The sequence below is a fragment of the Macrotis lagotis genome, chromosome 2, assembly GCF_037893015.1.
Source record: "Macrotis lagotis isolate mMagLag1 chromosome 2, bilby.v1.9.chrom.fasta, whole genome shotgun sequence".
In the NCBI taxonomy this organism is placed as follows: Eukaryota; Metazoa; Chordata; class Mammalia; order Peramelemorphia; family Peramelidae; genus Macrotis; species Macrotis lagotis.
The window spans coordinates 298,580,238-298,598,336 of record NC_133659.1 but is presented as its reverse complement, the minus strand read 5'-3'; the positions used below and the strand labels follow the sequence as shown (position 1 = coordinate 298,598,336).

Sequence of the window (18,099 nt, the reverse complement as noted above, 5' to 3'; positions counted from 1 at the left end):
TGAGAATAAATCTCTTGTGTGATACTGAGCCTTGATCTAGAGACTTGGGAGAAATCTACTTAAAGACATTAAAATCAAATTAGAGGGGTGTGTGTGTGTGTGTGTGTGTGTGTGTGTGAAAAACAGACCTGGAGATCAGTTTACCTCCTTGCTAATATCCCTTGTAATCATCTATTCCAACAAGTTTTTAATACTGGTTGGAGGAGGAAAACTCTTTGCCGAGTAAATAAAAAGTTTGATGAAGAAGTGTCTTATTCAGTTCACAAAAGTAGTGCTGATTGGAAGATGATGAAAATACAGATATGAAGAGATTTGCACAATACCAGCAATTACTATGCTAATGCTTTCATTAAAGCAGCTTAGAAGCACATTACTCCCCAGTTTTTGCCAATATTTATATACTGTACTGACAGTTAAATCAAACTTTAACTTCTAAGGTACAATCTATTTGAAACCTACCTTAGAAACAATTCATATTATTCATAAATATAATGGTCTATTTATTTTGGAAAGAAGCTATACAATTCATATATAGTATGTATATATATAATATACATTTAGTAGTAAAACTTCATAAGTAAGCTAAGAGTCTAGCTGTTAAGATAGCTAAAATACCATATATACAATGAACAAAGTAAAACTGGTCAGATCTCAGAAGTTCCTCCTTTGACCTTGCAAGTAACCTTGATCCTGCCAACCACTATCCCATCTTCTCTTTCTCTACCAAATCTGGTTTCTGTCTCTAACACAGCATTGAAATTGTTTTCTCCAAGGTCATTAATGGCTGTCACATTGCCAAATCAAATGACCTTTTTTTTCCACCGAGTTCATCCTCCTTGATCTATCACATGTCTTTTTTTCACTACAGCTTCCCCTCTGATAGTCTTTTGTCTTTCATCCCTTGGCTTCTGACACTGTGCAGTCCTGGTTTCCCCTTAGACATCCTCCTTCCTCGTCCATAGCTCCTTTCCCGGCTTCCTCACCCTCCTCCCTCTCTCTAAGTGAGAAAGTCAAATGAATTTCCATCTTTGCATCTCTTTTATTTTCCTTCTGCTGTCTTATCCATAGCAAACCCATCTGTGCCCAAGATTGAATTATTTCCTCTAAGTAGATGTCTCCCAGTTCTCTAGATATAAAGCTCAGAGTCACACAAGAGATTCAATCTCACATTTCCAGTTTCCTAATGGTTATCTCCCTGGGGAGTCCAGTCATTATTTTAAACTCAATATGTCCAATATGAACTCTACTCAAGGACATGGGAGAATACATATGTATGTGTGTGTGTGTGTTATATGAATATGTACATGTATATATGTATTTCCTATTTTATATGTATGTACATAATATGTCTATCCATACCTGTGTATATAGATACATGCATGCATACATAAATATATGTCTGGGAAGATGGTGCAAATACAAATGCATGCTCTACACTAAATATTCTTATATTGTAATTTTATCTCCAAATCCTCTACATTGAAGGGTTTGAGCACAAATCCAGGACCACTTGCAGCCCATAAATTTCCCAAGTACTTCCGAAAACCAGATTAAAATGTCACATGAAAATATTTAAGAAAATAATTAAAAATACAATAAAACATAAAATATTACACTTTACAACTAAGATTATGTACTAGATAGCATAAAAGGAGAACCAGATCTACAGTCTGCAAGACTCATCTTCCCAAGTTCAAATTTGACCTTGAATGCTTCAATGTGTGACCCTGAGTGGGTCATTTAACCCCATCTGTCCAGTTCTCTATCTATAAAACAAACTACAGAAGAAAATGTCAAACCATTTTAGTATCATTGCCAAGAAAATCCCAGGAGTCATGAAGACTTAGACACAATTGAAAATGACTGAACGACAATAATTATTTGTGGATTAGTCCCTTTTGAGTTTGATTTTGCTACATTACATTACAGCCTGTTTGGACAATTTGGTCTTCATCCTTCTGGCCCCTGACAAATCTTCTTATCTCTGGGTCTAGCACTCAAACCATTGTGCTACCCAGCCACCAAGTTTTTGCTGAAAAGTTTCAGTAGATTAGAATCTATTAATGCCCATTCCATAGTTCTAATTTTGATGAAGTTCTTCCATTAGGCTTATATCTATTCTACAACTTCTCATGATGGCACCTAGTTTTGCTCTCTTGGGCCAAGTTGATTCAATCTTATCCATCTTAAAGATGTCAGGCTAAGTCTTAATTTCTTTTAGCATCTTCAGAATTTAGCATATTCATAGTACCTAGAACATTTTAGACATTTAATGGTGAATTGAGTGGAATCTCAGAAGTTATTTATTTGGTTGAGTGACCTCAGGATAAAAGGCAAAAATTATACACACTTTCCTCAAAGGTAGCAAGAAGCAAGGAAAGGGAGAGATCCAGTAAATTATTTTATCATTTAAATTCTTCTGGTCGAGGTGTCATCAGAAGAATATCTCCTATAACATTCCTGACAAGGAGGACACTCAGCCTCTATTAAAAATCTCCATGGAGAAGGAAGCCACTAATAACTCAGTTGGCCCCTTCCACATTTGAAGACATCAAATGACTAGGACAATAAACTCAAATCTCCATCTTCAACTTCCACCCAATGTTCCTAGTTATGGAGAGTGAAAAAAAAATCTAAACCTTATATATGATATTTTTTCAGATAACAATTAACAACAAAATCCTCTTTTCTCTAGGTTCCTCTAACAAATTTTGACATGGAATGATCTGAAGATGTTTCAGTAGCTTGAATGTTCTGGAAAGTTCAGAATCCTAAAGATATAAGCTCTAATCTATCCCAGGCAAATATCTCATTCAGAAAGAAGAAATCACCCTCAGTTACTTATATGACTTTTCACAAACTTGACTGGCAGAGTTCAGCTCCTGTATCACTTATACTTTAATCTTTCTGAAATTTCTACTCACACAAGGTTTAAAAAGGGGTCTTATTTAGGGCAAGATATGACAGTGCTCCGGTCCACAGAAAATCAACAATTCCTATTGATTTGATTACATTCAACTTAGCTACAATGAATAGAGTCCTGGATTTGTAGTCAGATGACCTAGATTCATATACTAGTATTCCCAAACACATTCTCTAAGGGACCTTGAGCAAAACATTTATTTTCCCTGGGCCTTAGTTTCTTCCTTTTTTTCAAGTAACAAATATTAAACTTTTCTTTTTCCAAGCTCCCCCTTTGAAGGAGGGAGAAGAGAGAAAGGACAAGGAGAGGGAAGGGAAAGGGAGGATGGTGAAGGAGAAAGGGGAAAGGGAAGGAGAAGAAGAAGAAGGAAAGGAAACCTAGCTGTGTGACCTTGGTCAAGTCACTCTTAACCCCATTGCCTTAAATAAATAAAAAATAAAAAGAAGGAAAGGAAGAAGGAGGGAGAGTGAGAGGAAAAAGAAGAGGAGAAAGAAGGAAAAGAATAGGGAAAAGGAGAAAAAGGGAGAGGTAAAGGAGAAGGGGAAAAGGAAGAGAAGGAAAAAGAGATAGCAAGAGAAAAAAGAAGAGAAGAAGAAAAGGAAGGGGGGAGAAAGGAGAAAGAGAGGTGAAGGGGAAAGGGAAGGGGAAGAGGAGGGAGGAGAGGAAGAAAGGGAAGGAAAATAAAAAGAAGAGGAAGAAGAGGGAGAGAGAGAGAAAGAAGAAAGGAAAGGAAAGGAAAAGAAGAGGAAAAAGTAGAAGGAAGAGGAGAAAGGAAAGAAGGAAGAAAGAGAGAAGACCCTTATGATAAATATGCATAGTCAAGCAAAATAAAAGCCCACACTCCAGAATCATGGAAGGGACATCTGAAATCATGTAATTCAATCTCTTTGTTTTACACATGAAAAACTGAAGCTTAGGAAAGTTAAATGACATATATATAATCACCCAGCATCTATGTCCATGAGGTAGGTTTTGAGGCTGGGTCTTCCTACCTCCAGTATAGCACTCTCTCTCTATTCACCCCAATCATCTTTTCCTAACCTATAGGGGAGATGGACAAGGGGACACCTCCAGTCCTAAATCTACGATTCTATGAGGCTACAGTGCTAACTGTACCTCATCATGTTATGAGTTAACACAGGGTTGGGACACTAGAGCTTGGGTAGAGGAAAATGTGTCCAAAAGTTTTTTTCCTTAAGACTTCTTCTACCAATCAATCACCTAAAACAGGTTTAGTGAATTCTGGGAAAAATAAAACTGGATCTCCAGACTATCACGGAAACTATTGCCTGTCAATTCAGGACTCGGTAGAAACCTGGATATTGAGTCAGGATCAGGTTCTGTCACTTATAACATGCAGGTAAGTCATCCAAGCTCTCTGTCCTCTAGTATGCTATCTGTAAAAAAAGAGGGGCAGCCAGGTGGATGAGCATGAGATGGGAGTCAGGAACCCATCTTCCTGAGCCCAGATCTGGCCTCAGACACTTTCAAGTTCTGTGACTCTGGGCAAGTTACTTAACCTTGTTTGCCTCAGTTTCCTCATCTGTAAAATGAGCTGGAAAAGGAAATGGCAAACCACTCTAGTATCTCTGCCAAGAAAGCCCCAAGGGGTCATAAAGAGTCAGACACAACAGAGAATGACCCCACAATAAAATGAGGGGATTAAACTGAGAAAAATCATTACTTTTAATATATATTAATAACAAAGTAGTAAATTAGGAACAAAGTTTTCAGCTTTTCTACTTCCTCATTCAGAAATCAATCAATATGGAAAAGCTTGCTCAAAGGCTTAGCTAAGATCTAATCAAAGATGATAAAGAAAGTTTAAGTGAAATGGGTGAATTCCTGCTTATGTTTACTCCAAAGGGTCTGGGGAAAATATGGATTCTCTCTTTTGTTAAACAGATGTAGAAATTGATACATATCTTTGACTAAGATTTGGGTACCTCAATGCCCTCAATGGAATTAGCCCACCTCAATATGATACTCATTCACTTATTAATTGTTAAGGAATCAGAGTTGATTGCCATCTTCAGGAACACCCATGCTTTTAATTATGAACCCACTGCCAAAATTAGTCTTTGGTCCAAGAAAGAGATGGACAAATGACTACTCCTATTTTAAATAAAATGCTAGCATGATGAATGAAATGATTAATTACTTGAGAAACTATGTCTCTTTTATCTTTTTAGACATCATAAAACTATATGGTTTCTAAGGTCCTTCAAGGTCTAACTTCATGATTCTAAAAATAATTAGAGAACAAAAAAGGAATATGTTTTCAAACAAAGCTGTCAAGAATTAGTGTATCGTAGTTTGCTTCCTCCAAAGCCTCAAAAATCAATGGAAATGACCATTTAAAAACAATGCTTTAGAATTAATTCCCAACTGCCAATTTGAAAGTGTTTAATTTTCTAAATTAACTACATGAACAAATGAGAATGAAACATAACATCCCCCTGGACATTCACTACCCACAAATAAGCATTTCTTCCTATAAAGTTGGTTAATTGGGAGATGCCATCATATTCATGATGGAATCCTTCATTGTACACTAGTTTTCTAAGCTATTTCCATCCATGTTTTTTTTGCCAAGTGCATTTTGCATGGGTGCAGATGGTAAACTTAATAGCATAGATTATTCAACTGATTCTTTTGGAGAATGAAGCCTAAAAAATATAATTATTAGTCACTCTCTTAAATAAATAAAACCTTTTATTAGTAAGTTACAGTTTCATAATTTGCATTACTAATTCTTAATAAACACCGATCAGAAATATCATTTGAAGTAATTATTAAAACAAAAATCTATAATCAAAACAGAGCTTTCTAACAAAATTTCCAATAGCCTTCTCTGTGTTTTCAGAAATGTTTTTAAGATTTCCTATTTATCCTTACTTTTAGAACTAGGGGTTTAATGAGGTGCTCTCAAAACCTTTCAGAATACAAAAGGACTCTTTTAGCTGATAGCAGTTCTTGGAAATACATGTCCAAAAGCTGTTTGGTTTCCTATAGATTTAGAAGCTTCAGCTTTTTTTCAACTTCCACATTCAGAGGGCTTTACTGAAAAACATCCCTGCCTGTTCCCTATAAAATCATATATTTAGCCTCACAAATCAGATAAATACTTTCATTGGGGAAGGGCATGTGTGTGGATATATAGATATACAGATATAATTACATATATATATATATATATATATGTATACATATGTATATATGAATGATAAAGCAGAATTATACTCATTCTCCTTGACTCCAGAAGGCAGGGAGGTAGAATAGTGAGAATAGTAAGGTAGATTCAAGACTTGATGGAAGGGAAAAGATTCTAACGATAGGAGTTCACTAAGTGGAATGTGCAAGCTAGGTGACAGAGCGACTAGAACACTGGGCTTGGAACAAGAAAGACTCATCTTTATAAGTTCCAATAAGACACTTAATAGTCTGTGACCCGGGAAAAGTCATTTAACGTACCTTGGCTCAGTTTCTTATCTGTAAAATGAGTTGGAGAAGGAAAAGGTAAATCATTACAATAACTTTTCCTAGAAAATTCCAACTAGGGTCATAGAAAGTTGGTTGTGACTGAAAAACAAAAACAACAAAATGTAGAATATGTTGCTTTAAAAATAAGTATATTCACTTTCACTGGCTATTGTCCTACGGAATTGTAGGATCAATTATTGAAGATGTCAGACAGAGGATTTTGGGGGGTGGATTCTAAAGCCTCTGAGATTCCTCACAAGTCTAAAATTCTATGAAGCAGTATTCTGTAAGGCCCAGAAAAAATTAACTCTTTTGTAGTGTCTGCTTGTTTCTTTTATTCTTCTTCCTTTCATTCAGAAGAGAAAAATAGAAAGATGTCTTTCAATTTTAAATTTCGTGTAGGTTGAAGCTCAACTCAGAATATTATCCTCCCAATCCATTTTAGAATATACCTTGATTATTAGAATGACCAGGTGCAGTTATAATGTTTTCAAAAGTAAAATTATCCTTAATACTTCTCTATATTCAATGTGGCACCTGCATTTTACATCTTCCTCTCACTTCAGGAGGACCAATCTTTGCAAGTCTAAACCTGGGTTCCCTCATTGACTGAACTGCCTTTTGTTTTCTTAGCAAATAAACATCACTTAGATGCTTTTTCAGTTTGTGAATAGCATGATATTTTTACAGAAATAAGACTCTACAGTTGCCCCATCAAAACTGGCTAGTCACTGAAATTTTTCACCTTTCTGAAAAGGAACATTTACTGTGGGAAAACAAAAAAAAAAAAGAAAATTCAAGATACAAAATCCATAGTGATTTGATGTCCATTTTAGTTAAATTTTACTTGAACTTTAAACTGTTTTCAAAAGTAAAACTCTGAGTCTTTGACATAGATATGATGGGAAATTGTTGAGTTCTGATTGTTTGCTTTTCTATGAATTTATGTGAAACTTAAAACCATGTGAAACATCTATAATCAGGATAGATATCACACATATATTAAAAGCAAGGTTAAATTTTGAATATTCTAGGAAAGACGTTCTTAACAAGGGGCTCACATTTCATTGGATCCATGAAATTGGATGGTGAAAACAAAATTACATCCTTATTTCAGTTTAATTCATATCCTCTGTAATTGCATAACATTTTTTTATGCATTTAAAAGTATAATTCTGAGGAGTCCAAAGACTTCAACAGACTGACAAGGAATCTAAAACACAGAAAAGCCTAAGAATAGCTAGTCTAATCTATAAAATTCTGAATTAAAATCAAAAAACCCTGCCAGATTTGCCACTCAAATGACTCATGAATTCAATTTCATTATCTCAATCACTCATTAAAAAATTAAAAGGAAATGAAAATTTTAAAGATTCTGTGGCCTCCCTATCAGCAACCAAAGGGAAAAAAATCCTTGTATATTTACTAAGTATTTACTATCTTCAGCAACTCAACAAATCTGTTTTAGGTCTATAAATAAGAGTAATAATTAATTAAATATGCTTATTTTTTCTCAGATTAGTGAAATAATGCTTCTGCACTCAATTTTAGTCAGTTAAGATGTCGATGCATAGATTGTTGCTGTTAAGTCATTTTTCAGTCATGCCTATTTATTCAGTCATTTCATTTTTATTTTATTCCTGGTGATAAGCAAGGCAGGTTTTTGGCAAAGACATTGGAATGGTTTGTCATTTGCTTCTCCAGATCATTTTAAAGATGAGGAAAATGAGGCATATTGGATTAAGTGACTTGCCCAGGGTCACAGAACTAGCAGGTGTCTGAGATCAGATTTGAACCCAGGAAAATGAGTTTTCCTAACTTCAAGCCCAATACTATATCTACTTCACCACATAGCTGCCCTTATATATCCATGCTAAAAAGCAAATACTAAGATAATAAGATCAGAATTGTTAGCAAATGAATAAATTGAAGTTTCATGTCTAATTTTTGGTGAAAAATTCTCATCTTGTGGTTTAATTAAAATGCTAGATATGACTCAGTATGTGAGAATGAATGTCTAGCTAAAATTCTGCCACAAAATAGAACTCATAAATTGAAAACATTCCTTGGGAAAATTCAAACGTCGCATCATTAGCAAAAGTCACAAATGGATCTATAAATAGAAAGCATATTCATAAATTAGATCCTAGTTAACTAACTAGTTGTTTTTCCAACTTATGTTTCTTTTTTTTTTAGGTTTTTTTTTTGCAAGGCAAATGGGGTTAAGTGGCTTGCCCAAAGCCACACAGCTAGGTCATTATTAAGTGTCTGAGACCAGATTTGAACCCAGGTACTCCTGACTCCAGGGCTGGTGCTTTATCCACTGCACCACCTAGCCGCCCCTTTACATTTCATTTTTATCCATGACAGCTATAGCTATATTTTCAAGGAGTAAGGGAGATCTGTTATTTCCAAGGATTTATAAAATTAATATGGCAAGGATATTCCCCAATCCATGCAAATTGATTCCTCTGCAACTAATAGCATTAGAGACCTTTACAGGTTCTAGGAATTTATATGCCTTCAAAGGGTCCTATAGTCTGTACATGTCAGATACTGAACTTGAAACTAAGTCTTTCTATTTTTTTATTTTATTTATTTAAGGCAATGGGATTAAGTGACTTGCCCAAGGTCACACAGCTAGGCAATTATTGTCTAAGGCCAGATCTGAATTCAAGTCCCATCTTCCTGACTCTAGGGCTGGTGTTCTATTCTAGCTACTTTCTAATGCAAAGCTGACTCTCTCCACCTCATTCCTCTACCTTTTTAAGGTGAGTGATGTTAATTACTTAATATAACCACTTCATAATCCTGGGAATTTTAGAAGCTAGTAGAGGACTGTCCCTCAGGTTGTTGCAATTGTGTTAAATTAGCAGGTGGTTGGCTTTTGAAGTTCTGCTGAATTTTTGTTTGTTTTGTTTTCACTTTCTTTTTTTTTTTGGTTCATTTTTATTTTTAAGGCAAGGACTTCCATTTTTAAGTCAACTAAAGGGGTATGTAATATATGACAGATAAAAATTTGTGTAACCGATTTAGGAAAAGCACATAACACAAAAATAATTTCAGTTTTAGTTCATATTTCATAATTTTAGCTACATAATAGTATTTACCCATAGAAACACTATTGTTGCAATTCCTCCATCAGGTTATTCATAACCATGGAAGACTCTTATATACTTGGAATATTTTTTTCCTTTTACAAAAGCTAGTCCAATTCTATTATCTCAACCACCCATTAAAAAAGGAGAGGAAAATTCCAAAATAAAAATTCATTTCTTCATTAAGTAGAGAGAAAATTCCTCTCTTTCTCGAACAAGATTGTGTTTTATACGCTACTGAGATACAATAATCAACTTTGTCTAGTATTTTCTTGATAGTTTCTTTCTGCTAATGAGGTGGTATTTGTGATTTGAGAAGTCTAAAATCAACTATCATTCCTCTGCTACCTAGGCTTAAACTCTGAAGTTGTAGTGTGCTGGCTATTTGATACAAGATTTATCCATCAATTATTAGTATGCAATCAGCTAATAATTGGTCATTGCCACCTGGACCCAGGGCTCCTAGAGGAGATGTAATAATAGTACCTCAATAATAAAATCCCTTCTAACACACAAGAAAACCCAAAACAACTGAAATTACCCTAATAATTTTGATGGGGTTTTTTTTTTTGGCTTGTTCTTTTATAGGTATAATGACTGCAAAATCTGCTAATGTTTTCAAAAGCCCAAACAAGTAAATAATCCATGAAATGACTACAATTGGAGATAAGCTTGGAAACCTAAGTATGTTCGGTGTGTAATCCATCAAATGGCTTGGATTAACTCTTCAGGTGGTAGATGCTTTATATATTGACCCAGTGAGAGGGAGGGAGAGGGAGAGAGAGAGAGAGAGAGAGAGAGAGAGAGAGAGAGAGAGAGAGAGAGAGAGAGAGAGAGAGAGAGAGAGAGAGAGAGAGAGAAAATGAACCAAGCAACTAAATCAATTTCAAAACATAGTCCCAAATCCTAAAGAGTTATTATTTCTGTTCCTATACAAATAGTTAAATTTTGTCCAGATAACCTTAGATAATATAAGAAGTCAGTTGCAGTGGCCTTCATTATGTCCTTGATGCTCAACATGGTAAGCACCAGTGTCACTGGTTTTCAGAACTGCCAGATTTACTACCAGGGGGATAGTTAAACTAGAACATTTCCCAGTGGACAGTACTGTCATCCCTATTTTTATGGTCAGAGAAACTGAAGCACTAAGCTTTAAAAGAACTAACCTTATATAAAAATCAAGTTTATGTTATAGAAGATGGCACTGAATCCAAAATGAGGTCTTTTCACTGTAATGTATACAAGATACCCCCAGGTCCTATGCAGGAATTCACTTTTAAATATCTTGGAAAAGGGAGAGTTACAAAGTTATATACAACTCACCTCTTCCTCCTGGCTTTCCTGGCAACCTGCATATTTTAGTTAAAACTCTTTATTCTTTGTGTTTCATTCCATTTATTCTCTAGTGTAAGTTACTTCTATATTTGGATTTTTTAAAGATCACAGTAGAAGGGAACAGGTTTTCTACCTTTCCTTGGGATCAAATGGCTTCCTTTGGAATTCCAGGTTAGAAAGTAGCAAGGATAAATCAGATAGATAGATAGATAATAGATTATATAAAAATTTATGTGTATATATACATACATAAATATATCTATATACATATACATAATATATATACATTAATACTAATTGAATTTATTAATTAAATAATTATTGGAAACTTATCATTGTATAGTGTATATAAATTAAAATCCTAAGTATCTGAAACAGAAAAATGCCTTCAGAATCATTATTCCTAATCCCTTTATTTTATAGATAAAAGAAAAGAGGACCCTGGGAAGAGAAGTGACTTGCCCAAGGTCACTTACCTAGTAAGTAGCAGAATTCAAGATTCAAACCAAGATCCTTTGATTGGTTCTTTTTATCATGCCAAAGTTCTGGGGGTAGGGGGGGGCAGTGCTTTACAGATCCTGATGAATAATAAAGCAAAAGATTCCACAGAGGAAATAGCAAATAATGTAACAAGGTTGTAATAACTAGGGCATTTTCAATATAATTAGACAAAGCTAGTCACAGTATCATCACTAACAAGGGGTCCAGGAAGTATAATGGAATTTACAGATTGATTTTTTTTCAATTTCCTTGAATATATCACAGTGTTATGAAATCTGAGAGTTGGAAGGCATCTCAGAGGCCAGTATTCCAAGCAAAATGTAATGTATGGCAAATGAATTACCAAAAAATAGCTTCTAAGTACAGCGAAGACCCTTGATAGACATATTCATATGCCATTTTCAAAGGTATCACATTCCACTGCAAACGCAATGATTTCTTTTAGTAACAGTGTTTGAGTTAGATGATCAATAACCTGGGCAGAATTCACTAATGAGAAAAGCCACAGGAAGGATTTTTCCCCTGAGCAATGCTCGATAATGGTAAATATTGGCCCCTTTTAAGTGTCTGGGCTCTCCTTTGGAATCCCTGCTATCTATTTTTCTTTAATCAACTCTATTGGAATGTGGGCAATTAGAACTCTACTTAAGAAAACATTTATGTTTCCTAAGTGAACCTACCAAGGTCTGTTTTCTCTGGGGCTTTCCTTGGGTTTGTTGGCCAGTTGAGAATGAGGAGCTGTCCCCAATGTAATTGTTCTATCAAGTGGCTAAAGCAATAGGACCATGAACTAAATATTCTGGAATAATTACAACTCCCTGCACAAATAAAGTCCTCAAACATTTATGTGCTGGCAGATTTATTTAAGTATTTTTTTTTTCCTTTGGGGTCCTGGGCTGTGATTCCATCGCATAAGGAATTCTCAGATAGAAAGGTCTTCAGCTAATGCAGAGCTAACACCTTCTCTTTTGAGGAGAGGCACCTGCAGGAACTGAGTGGTGGAGAGATTCACCCAATGTCTCTGAGTCATAAAACTCAAGTCGTTTTAGCCCTGAGACCAGTTCCCTAACCATTATATCATACTGTCATTTGGGGGTAAGAATAGTCATGAAAATTTACAGTTACATACAAGATATCCCAAAGGCCTTAATAATATAGTTTTAGACTGTTAACACTTAAAATTATACTAAGATTTTTGTAGTACATATTTTGGTACTAGAATCTTTGCAAGCAAGATGCTCCACAAGTCCCCTCCCCCTCAAACACACACACACACACACACACACACACACACACACACACACACACACAAAGCCCTGTTCACTTATTTTTCAGTTGTGTCTGATTCTTCCTGACCCCATTTGGGATTTTCTTGGCAAAGATATTGGAGTGGTTTGCCATATCCTTCTCCAGTTCATTTTATACTTGAGGACACTGAGGCAAACAAGATTAAATGTTTGGGTCAGATTTTAATTCAGGAAGATGAGTCTTTCCACATATAACTTCCAGAAGCAAGTAGTATGACTATTATCATTCCCAGTTCACAGGCGAGGCTTAAAAATGTTAAGTAATTTTTCCAAAGTCACATAGCTAGTCTGTGTCAAAATTTAATATCAGTTGTCCTGATTTCAAGTCCTTCAATCTTTCCACCAAACTAGACAGACTTGAGAAAATTAGATGAAAATCATCAAAAAAAGGAATAATCGATGAAATCAATGTAAAGGAAAATAGTGGTGTTTCGTAAAATCTTGAACCATAAATGCCTGGAGAACTTATGCAGTATAAAAACTTTTGTCTAATTTAGCAAAAGCCATCTTTCTGCACTGGAAACATAGTAATTCTCATTCCATTGCTTCCTGTTCTCATTTAACTTTTAATTCACCGAAAAAGAGTTGCCCATGGTAACAGATGTTGGTCATTTTAAAACACCTCAAATCCAAATGCTTTTTGTTGTTGTTGTTGTGCTGGCAATGGATGCCAAGGTGAGTTGATTTCCTTTTCTGAAATAGGAAAAAGTTCAAATGCCAAACAGTCCTTGGGCTACATGATAAATGAGTCAACTCCCCATAGTAATTAGTAATTCTTAAATAAGAGCAATTTGAAAAGAATTTGGTAACACCTTAATTATTCTGTCTGGTTAAAAAAAAGAAAACACTGGAAACTAATCCCTGTCACATGGGTACACTGACACCTGGAGACACAATTTCCAAGAACTAGGGCCAATTTTAGATCCAAATCTTTTTAAGACTTTATAGTTAACACCTCAAATAATGCTTTGGAAAACATTAGCACTGTTGCGAATGGAAGTAGAATAACCTAACTTTTAGTATGTGACAATAAAGGGTCCTTCTAAGATTACATTCATAGGCCTAAAGCCAGAATAGATGTCTAGACTGCACAATCAATTAATAAACATTAAATGCTTATTATCTGCCAGGCATATTAACAGATGGGAAAATTATGGATGGCTAAGAGATGTTCTCAAGATCACAAGTGTAGAACTGGGAGCAATTTCAGACATCAGTTAGTCCAGTCTGCTCATTTCCTAGGAAAAAAAATGGAGAGCCAGGGACTTGATCAAAGTTGCAGAGGCAAGAAGTAAATTCAAATCCTTTGATTCAAAAGTCAATACCAACCACTTAATCTCTTTTGTACATCTTGAGTTAAGGTACCAAATATGCTCTCCAAATTCTATAGAAGTCTCAACCACTTTGAGCAATCTTATTCAAACCCAAGGGGAAACAGCTCCATATTTCAGTTATAGAAACAATCTATCAATCTGCTTTATGGTCCATCTAATGTGGAAGAAAACTTGTATATTAGGGGTGCAAAATGCAAATGAAACATTTTATTTTTTTCTTGTTTTTGCTTAAACATAACAAATCATTCAATTCACTTAACTGAATGAAGGATGGATGGATGGATGGATGGATGGATGGATGGATGGATGGATGGATGGAAGGATGGATGGATGGATGGATGGATGGATGGGTGAAAGGTTGAATAGATGGATGAACAAACAAATGAATGAAAGATTACCTTTTGCTGGATTGACTTTTATCCCTGATCTATATAGCATCTCCTCGTTCTGCCAGTCCCCATTCCTGATGGCAGTCTTTAGTCCATAAAAAATAATTAGTGCACCTGTGGCATAAAAAATCAAACTCTTAAGAAAGCGCTTTTGGGCTTTGACATAAAGGGCTCTGGCACCTACTGTAATTAAGAGGCAGAAGCCCATACTGGGAATATACAGTACACGCTCTGCGATTACAAAGCCAACATAGAAAAACAGATTTGTGGCAGGGACAAAGGGAACTATTAACAAAGACAGTGACAGGACAACAATGTTCTCTGTGGAAGGAAGCAGTGGTCGCTGGGGGACATGGTTTTTAATGCCATTTTCTGCTTTCTCTGCAAAGTTGGGTTTAGGCTCAGAGTCCTGATCCTCTGTGTCTGGGTGGCAGCTGTGCCCATTTGCATTCTGCTTGCCATTGGTAAAGGCTTTCCCATTGCACTCTCTCTTGGTACTTGGGTTCCTCAGGCTGAAGTAGGTAAGGAAAAAGAGTCCAATATAAAAGGCCACAGTGTGGAGGTTTCTCCAGTCACAGATAGTTTTTATCAGTGGTACTGCATCCATGGACCAATCGAAGCTGAGGGTATCCGGGCATAGCAACAGCCAGAGGTTCTTGGTTGGCAAGTATAGGAAGGTCAGAGTGCGAGCCATGATGCTGTCGGAATCAGCTGCAGGGTTATCCGAGTTGGAGAAGCTTGGTGGTTTATTCCCCATCCAGTATAGGCGGGCTCCCAAAAGTGAGGTCCCCCAAAAAGTCAGCAAACCAACACTAAGGAAAAGAGGCACATTCTTTCTCTGAAAGAAAGGAGACAGAGAAAAATAAATTATTATTGATGGAAGGCAAGTGGTCCTATTCCTTATAATCGGTTACAAAACTGAATTGTACTTTGTAACCCAATTGAAAACAAACCGTTATGTTGCAAAGGGATTGCTTCATTTCCATAGGCTTGAAAAGCTACCACAAGATTCCCAGTTCACCAAGAGTATCCTATGGGTGTCTTTTGGTCTTAATTCTTTTCTTTAGAGTGTTTTAGTTTGACTTTCAGAAAAAAGTGAAAGATCCACATGCTTAATAGGGTTAGGTAGGTTTGATCTAGTCTTCATTCATTCTCACAACTGAGCTCAAAAATCTACGGTCACAGGCAACCCTGTGTTATCATCAACAACAGACAAATGTACTGATGGCCTTAATAACAATAATCTCCATATGCCTTTGTATGTCAAACGTCTGGAGCTAATTATGTTTTTGTTTGTATTGTATTAAATGAAATGGCTTTTCCTCCTTTTCTTTGGGGAAAAGATCTAAGGAAGGCCAAAGGGGATGCCTATTTTTCATTAATTGATTTGTTCATTCAACTATTTGCTTTATTTTAAAAATATTTCTAAGCACATGCACATGCACATGCACACATACACAAACACACACAGACAAACTCAACACTCTCTTCCTCTTTCTCTCATTTCTTTGCCCTTCACTGGTTCCTAAGAGAATTATGGAACAAACCATCTTGGAATTGAGCTGCATTGATTGCTAAGTGTCTAAGCCTATTCTCATTTAATCAATCCTCAAGCCTCAGATCTGACCACTAGACCATGTGCCAATGTTCCATACAGTTGTCTACCTTGGCCATCTTCCCAAGTACCAATGAGCACTTAACTCCTGCTCTTCCATTCTCCCTGCTTTTTTTTACACCTCTTATTCTATTCCTAATAATCAAACTAATACTACCCCTCACCCTGTAAGAGTGTCAGTTGGTTTCTCTATCATATAATTTATCTATCATCTATCACCTCTTACCCTATTTTTATCATCTATCAATCTAGAGCATGAAAATAAGATTGAATTTCTAGTACAAGGCTTTTGCTTTATGCATGAGGAGACAGATTGTGAAATATGTTCATCTGAATAGAGAACTGGGATTGGGAATAGAAACTTGAATTGTCCAACTGAGAAAACTAAAACCCTAAAGAGGTTGAGGGAGTTTCCAAAAGTCATAAGGAAATAATCACCTGTGGCTGGATTTGATCCCAGACCCTGATTCTGCTCACAATACAACTGGGTCTCCCATTCATCAGCTAAAACCAATTCCTGTGACACTATCTTATGTGTATCCCCAGAGCTCTACACAGTACCAAGGACATTTTAAACAATAAATACTTTTTTCATTCTTTCAACCATTTTAAGTGAACCATTGTGCCAAGTCTTGAAAGGAATTGAAGGTGGCATAAGTATCCTGCTTCTCAGGGTGTTTCTATTTGACAGTATACACATACACACACACAGACAGATGTGTATATATGTGAGTAATATACATATATGTATTCATGTATTTGAACACATTTTTGGTCAATCTTCAGGCATTTCAGTTGTCCAACCTTTGGTAAGTATCTTTGGAGTTTTCTTGGCAAAGATGCTGGAATGGCTTGCCATTTCCTTCTCCAATACATCTTATAAATGAAGAAATTAAGGCAAACAGGGTTAAAGGACATGCCTAGGGACACCCAGAAAATAAGTGTCTGAGATCACTCAGACTTTTGAATTTAGGTAGGATGAGTCTTCTCGACTCCAGGCTCACCCCTGCCCCACGTGCACACACTTACATATTCAAATATACTTATAAATATATATATATATATGTATATATATATTTATAAAGGATGTTGGCTATACACACGCACACACAGACACAGCAGAGTCAAGCACATAAATTCATAAGAGAGTTACAAAGTACTTTGGGAGTTAAAGAAAGAGGAGAATAATTTACAGCATTTGTCCTTCCACCTGATTTTAAATTAGATGAGTTCTTCCTGCCCACATTTCTTATACTAAAAGGCAGGCTTTCACAGGTAACAAAACCAGTCACTTAGTATCATAAAATCTTGTACTAAAAGGGACCTTAAAGTTCATTTTGTTAAAGTCCCCTATTAATTTACAGGCAAGGAAACTGAAACTCGCAAAAGTACAATATTTGTCTAAGATCACGCGGGTGGCCAAGGATTCAACCAAGGTACCCTGATTTCAAATTAAGTGTCTGATTTTATTTATTCTGTCCCCTCCAACACTCTATACTACACTGTATCTCTTTGTTGAGTTTAGTAATTAGAAGAGAGATATTCCACCATAGTTACCAGACTAAATAAAATGAAAATGTCAAAATGCTCGTTTAAAAATAACATTTAAATAAATAATACTTTGGCTGACCAGGTTCCTTTCTTTTAGGGTAATAAAAGTGCTTTATACACACTTCTCCTCATGTGGTCTAATCTAAAGTGTAACATGTTTTAACTTCCTTTCTCCTAGACATTACATTTCTATTAATGAACATAAAATTATATTCGTTTCCCCCCTTTTGAAGGCACTTTTCACACTGTTGATTTACACCAAAATTAGAGCCCATTAAATCTCTAAGATTGTCATATGCATTACTGAATGGTCACAACTCCCCTACACTATACTGTATGGGGTTTTTGCCCCAGTGTAGGACTTTACATTTATCTCTATTAAAACATACCTTCTTAGTTTCTGACCTGTCAGGACATATTGAATCCCAAGTCTGTCATCCTACATCCCATAGCCCTCTCATTTATACTCCCTCCACATATTTGATATTCATCCTATCTGTACTTCATCTACATCATTGATTCAAAACACACATATACATGAGCACACACACACGCACGCACAC

The 18,099-nt window shown here is 35.8% G+C and overlaps 1 protein-coding gene across 3 annotated transcripts in view; it reads right to left on the bottom strand.

The window, feature by feature from the left end:
- TMTC2 (transmembrane O-mannosyltransferase targeting cadherins 2) overlaps positions 1-18,099 on the bottom strand; it is a 525,981-nt gene that overhangs the window by 251,236 nt on the left and 256,646 nt on the right. For all 3 annotated transcript variants that reach the window (XM_074226527.1, XM_074226526.1, XM_074226528.1), the window contains one exon: positions 14,380-15,208. In XM_074226527.1, the coding sequence (XP_074082628.1) occupies positions 14,380-15,208 (829 nt within the window). The remainder of the gene's footprint in view (positions 1-14,379; positions 15,209-18,099) is intronic.